The sequence below is a fragment of the Centrocercus urophasianus genome, unplaced genomic scaffold (genome assembly GCF_019232065.1).
Source record: "Centrocercus urophasianus isolate 14NV4802_14NV808 unplaced genomic scaffold, USGS_Curo_1.0 seq_1003, whole genome shotgun sequence".
NCBI lineage: Eukaryota > Metazoa > Chordata > Aves > Galliformes > Phasianidae > Centrocercus > Centrocercus urophasianus.
In genome coordinates, this window is record NW_024884147.1 from 41,672 (window position 1) to 45,852 (window position 4,181).

The 4,181-nt window shown below is 54.9% G+C and overlaps 1 protein-coding gene across 1 annotated transcript in view; it reads right to left on the reverse strand.

The window, feature by feature from the left end:
* SBF1 (SET binding factor 1) overlaps nt 1-3,217 on the reverse strand; it is a gene marked incomplete at its 5' end in the record, with an annotated part of 33,143 nt that extends 29,926 nt beyond the window's left edge. Inside the window, one exon of the mRNA XM_042830835.1 lies at nt 3,038-3,217. Coding sequence (XP_042686769.1) covers nt 3,038-3,217 — 180 coding nt within the window. The remainder of the gene's footprint in view (nt 1-3,037) is intronic.
* Nucleotides 3,218-4,181: the final 964 nt, after the last annotated feature.

A 4,181-nucleotide genomic window follows, 5' to 3' on the forward strand; every position in this document is an offset into this window, starting at 1 on the left:
CCTTCCAACCCAAACCATTCTGTAATCCTATGGTCCCTTCTAACTGAAATCATTTTATGATTCCACGAACCTTCCAACCATTCCTTCCAACCCAAATCATTCTACGATTCTAGGAAGTATCCCTTCCAACCCAAACCATTCTGTTATCCTATGGTCCCTTCCAACCCAAATCATTCTGTGATTCTATGAAGGTCCTTCTTACTTAAACCATCCTGTGATTCCATGTATGCAAGGCAGACCTGCACAATCCTCCTGCAGGGTGATGCATGGACAAAGGCTACAGGCAGCGGAGGAGGAATTGCACCAACACACACACCAGAGCAGGAAGAACCAGCAGGCACAGTGCTCTACAACAGCCCTACAACCTTCAGCATCAGCAGCAACCCTCGTTGCTGCAACACACACCTCGCTGGTGCAGCTCAAAGCTCCCAGCTCAAAGCTACGCTGACACCCAAAAAACCATGCACCCAGTTTGGAGACCTCACCAAGTGGGCAGGAGCAATGCACCCAGAGCAAGAAGTGCTCACGTCCTGTGTCTGTGGAGGAGCTTCCACTGAAAAACCACAAAGATTTCTGTCTGGAAATGCTGTCAGCAAGCAGGCACAGAAGCTACGACACCAGAAACTGCTCTCCTTGCATGAGCCATTCAGTGCTGATGTGACCACACTGTAAGGCACCACACAAGCCCCTCACAGTGAGGTCGGCCCCATTTTCCCAAATTGCCTTAGTTTCAGCCCAAAAGCTGAAGGGCTTCCGACAACTCAGGAACGCCTCAGAGCCACCCAGCAGCTCCCAGAAGGACGAGAATGCCGTTGTTTAGATTCCACGGATTTTTTGGCTGGATGATTCGACCCTTGGGAAAAAAAAAGCACAACTTTCCTCTTCCTTGGAACGATTCCCGAGTTGCCCTACAGACAACAAGGAAGCACGAAGCAGAAAAATCATGTCTATTTTTTTGCCTCAGACAAAGTAAATAGCAAAGTCCAGAACTGTGATGGAACTGCGGTGAGTGTGAGACAGAAGAAGGGTTCATCACATCTGCTCCGACGGCGCAGCACGCTCACTGCTGGCTGTGATGCAATGCAGCAGCCACACAACACCTGGATGAGGCAGGGGATGAGGACAGGGACTGAGAGACACGTCCAGCTCTGATGTTCTCTGCTCAATGAGCTGCTTGCTCCTAGCAGGAGCTCGCTGGATGGAAGCTGCCTCTTGCAAATGCCAGCAGTGCCCAGCAGTTTCCAGGTGAGCATGAGGAGAGGTGATGGCCTCAAGATGTGCCAGGGAAGGGTCAGGTTAGATATTAAGTAGCATTTCTTGTCCAAAAGAGCAGTCAGCACTGGCACAGGTTGCCCAGAGCAATGGGGAGTCCATGTATCTTGGGGTTTACAAGGAACATGGGGATGTGGCACTTGGGGACAGATGGGCATGGTGGGATGGATCAGTGGTTGGACTGGATGATCTTGGAGGGCTTTTCCAATCTGGATGATTCCACAGTTCTATGATTCCAAGAGGAAAGGCGTGCATGGGGTGCTCTACCAGCCTCACATGGTCACAGACAGCATGGAGGTTCTCCAACACCAGCACACACGGGATGATGGAGTCGGTGGCCAGCTCTGAAGGATGCCATGAAAGGTTGTAAATGGCCAAGGACAGAAGTCAGGCTGCCAAAGACCCACAGCACAAGGGGTCAGGAGGAGGGGGCTGGGCTGTGTTTGGTGGTGCCCAGCACCAGGACAAGGGGCAGCGGGCACAGACTGGAGCCCAGGGAGTTGTGTGTGAGTGTGAGGAAGAGCTGTGTGCTGTGAGGGTGGCAGAGCTCTGGCACAGCTGCCCAGAGAGGCGGGGGATCTGTGCAGAGATCCAAACCTGCTGGGACGTTCTGTGTGCAGGGAACTGCTGGGGGGTTGCAGTGGGGGAGCTGCACAGGTCCTTTCCAGCCCCCATGGTTCTGGGGTTCTGTGCTTTGAAGAAACACACTGCCAAGGCCAAGCCTTCTGTGCAGCAAAATAGTAGGGGCAGACCTGGATGGGGACTGGGGGCACCACCCCACTTCTGCACCAGGAACCCATAACTGAGTGATGCAGCCCTCGCACTGCTGCCCAGAGCTGTGGGTGCCCCATTCCTGGAGGTGCTCGAGGCCATAAATGGGGCCCTGAGCAGATTTAATTTGGGGAGGGCACCCATCCCACAGCAGGGGGCCTGGGGAGCTGCTTCCAAACCAACCTTTGTATCATTCTACAGTTCTGCAACTGTCCTGGCCATCACTAAACCTGCTTGGAGATCACTCTCAGCACATCCTGCATGTCCCCATTGGAGCAGCAAGTGCCTCTGTGGCACTAAGGGCAGCAGAAAGGGCTATGGGTAGCATTTCCACACCCCTCCAAGCATGGGGGGCTCTCAGTGGCACCACTTCTCAGTGCTGCAGCACAGGGTTTGCTGTGGGAATGGGCACCCCTGGAAGCAGGAGGAGCAGAATGAGGGGAACCATAAATCAGATGGGCCCCAGGATTATCAGGGTCATAAGGCAGCACAGAGCCCTCCGAAACCCCATTTGCATTCATGTTCTGTGCCGTGCTTCAGCCAGAAACAAAGAAGATCTGCAAAGGGGAAGAGGAGTGCAGAGCCTCGCCAGGTTGGAGTCCACACTGCTGTCCTCCAGAGCAGGGAGAGATGCAGCAGGGAAAGGTTTTCCAAGAACTTCTGTTCAAACTTAGAAACGGAGAACAATCCTCTTAGCCTTGATTAGTTAAGAGCTGGTTTGCAAAGAATCCACGCAGTGCTAAATTGAGCTGGGTGTGCCACTTTCTGGGTAAGGCCCAGCAGTGGGTACAGCCTCAAAGGGCCGTGCAGCAGCAGGAGAACACGGCTGGAGGGTGGGGAAAGGATGTCAAGGACCCCCCTTGGCACACAGATGTTAGCAAAGCACATCCAGGCCTGCAGCAGGGCGAGCTCCCATAGGGGAGCTGCAGCAACGCAGGGAGTTTACAGGGGGGGCTGTGATGGGCACGAGGGGGTCCCAGAGGGGCAGACTCACCAACTCGATGCCTTGAGGAAAGGGGTTGTCCTCCCAGTCCTTCTCGGGGAAGCGCTGCAGGATCTGTCCCTGGCCGTCCCCGCTCCCTGTGGGAACAAGAAGGGCATTAGGGGCTGAAGCTGCGTGTCTGGCCACAGCAGGACTGACCCCGGCCCCCTGCACTCGCCCTGGCACAGCTCGCTGTCAGCAGGTGTCCCATCCAGCAAAGCAGAAGTGCAGCGGTGCTCTGGCCAAGTGTAACGTGAATGTTTCCTTCCTTCTGCTCCTTATCTCCAACTTAGCTCTTGACATTTCCCTGAACAATGGAACCAAGCTGCTCGGTGTTTTTTTGAGCTCCCCTAGGGCTCGTGGCTGCCCCATGGCTTCACATCCTGAAACTCACACCGCTGCCAAAGGGCACTGCCCACAACTTCCCCTGGCTGCGCCAAACCCCAGCAAAGTGAGCAGCTTCAGCTCATTCCCTGTCCATGATGCTTCTGAGCACAGAGATGGTGATGTGGAGGATGAAGCCAGCACTGCTTAAGGTCGCACTGCTGCAGCACAGAGTCAGATGATGGCAAACCGCGGGGGCTCTGCTCCTGCACAGCTTCTGCACTAACCCTGCAGAGGGGATGGCTGTGCTAAGGGATTTGCATTGCTGCAAGGCCCGGCCTCAGCCCTGTCCTGGGGGTATGGACATCTCCTCTGCAGGAGGAGCCTGGTGGGTGGTGGTGGGGGTGCTACAAGAGAGATATTTTCGGCACCCATCGCCAGCACCACCACCCCCACTCACCACTGCGTGGCCACAGCTGAATTTAGCAGGACACAGCGTTGGGAGGGATGCCACTTTTAGTCCAAAAGGACCAAAACGGAAAGGTCAGTGCCAAATTAGGAGGAAAACGGTGCTGAGAATCACGTCAGCTGAACCCTGCGCCCAGAGCCAGCTTCAGTGGCCATGCAGGGAGCCCAGAGAAGGTGTGCCAACACTGGGGACACAGTGCAACGCTGCTGCTGCCATGCACTGCAGCTAGCTCTGTGCAGTGGGGACAGGTGCTTGCTGTTGGTCACAGAACCATAGAATCATTCAGGATAGAAAAGACCTCCAAGAGCAACAAGTCCAACCCCTGTCCATCCCCACCGTGCCCATTAAGTGCCACATCTTTGC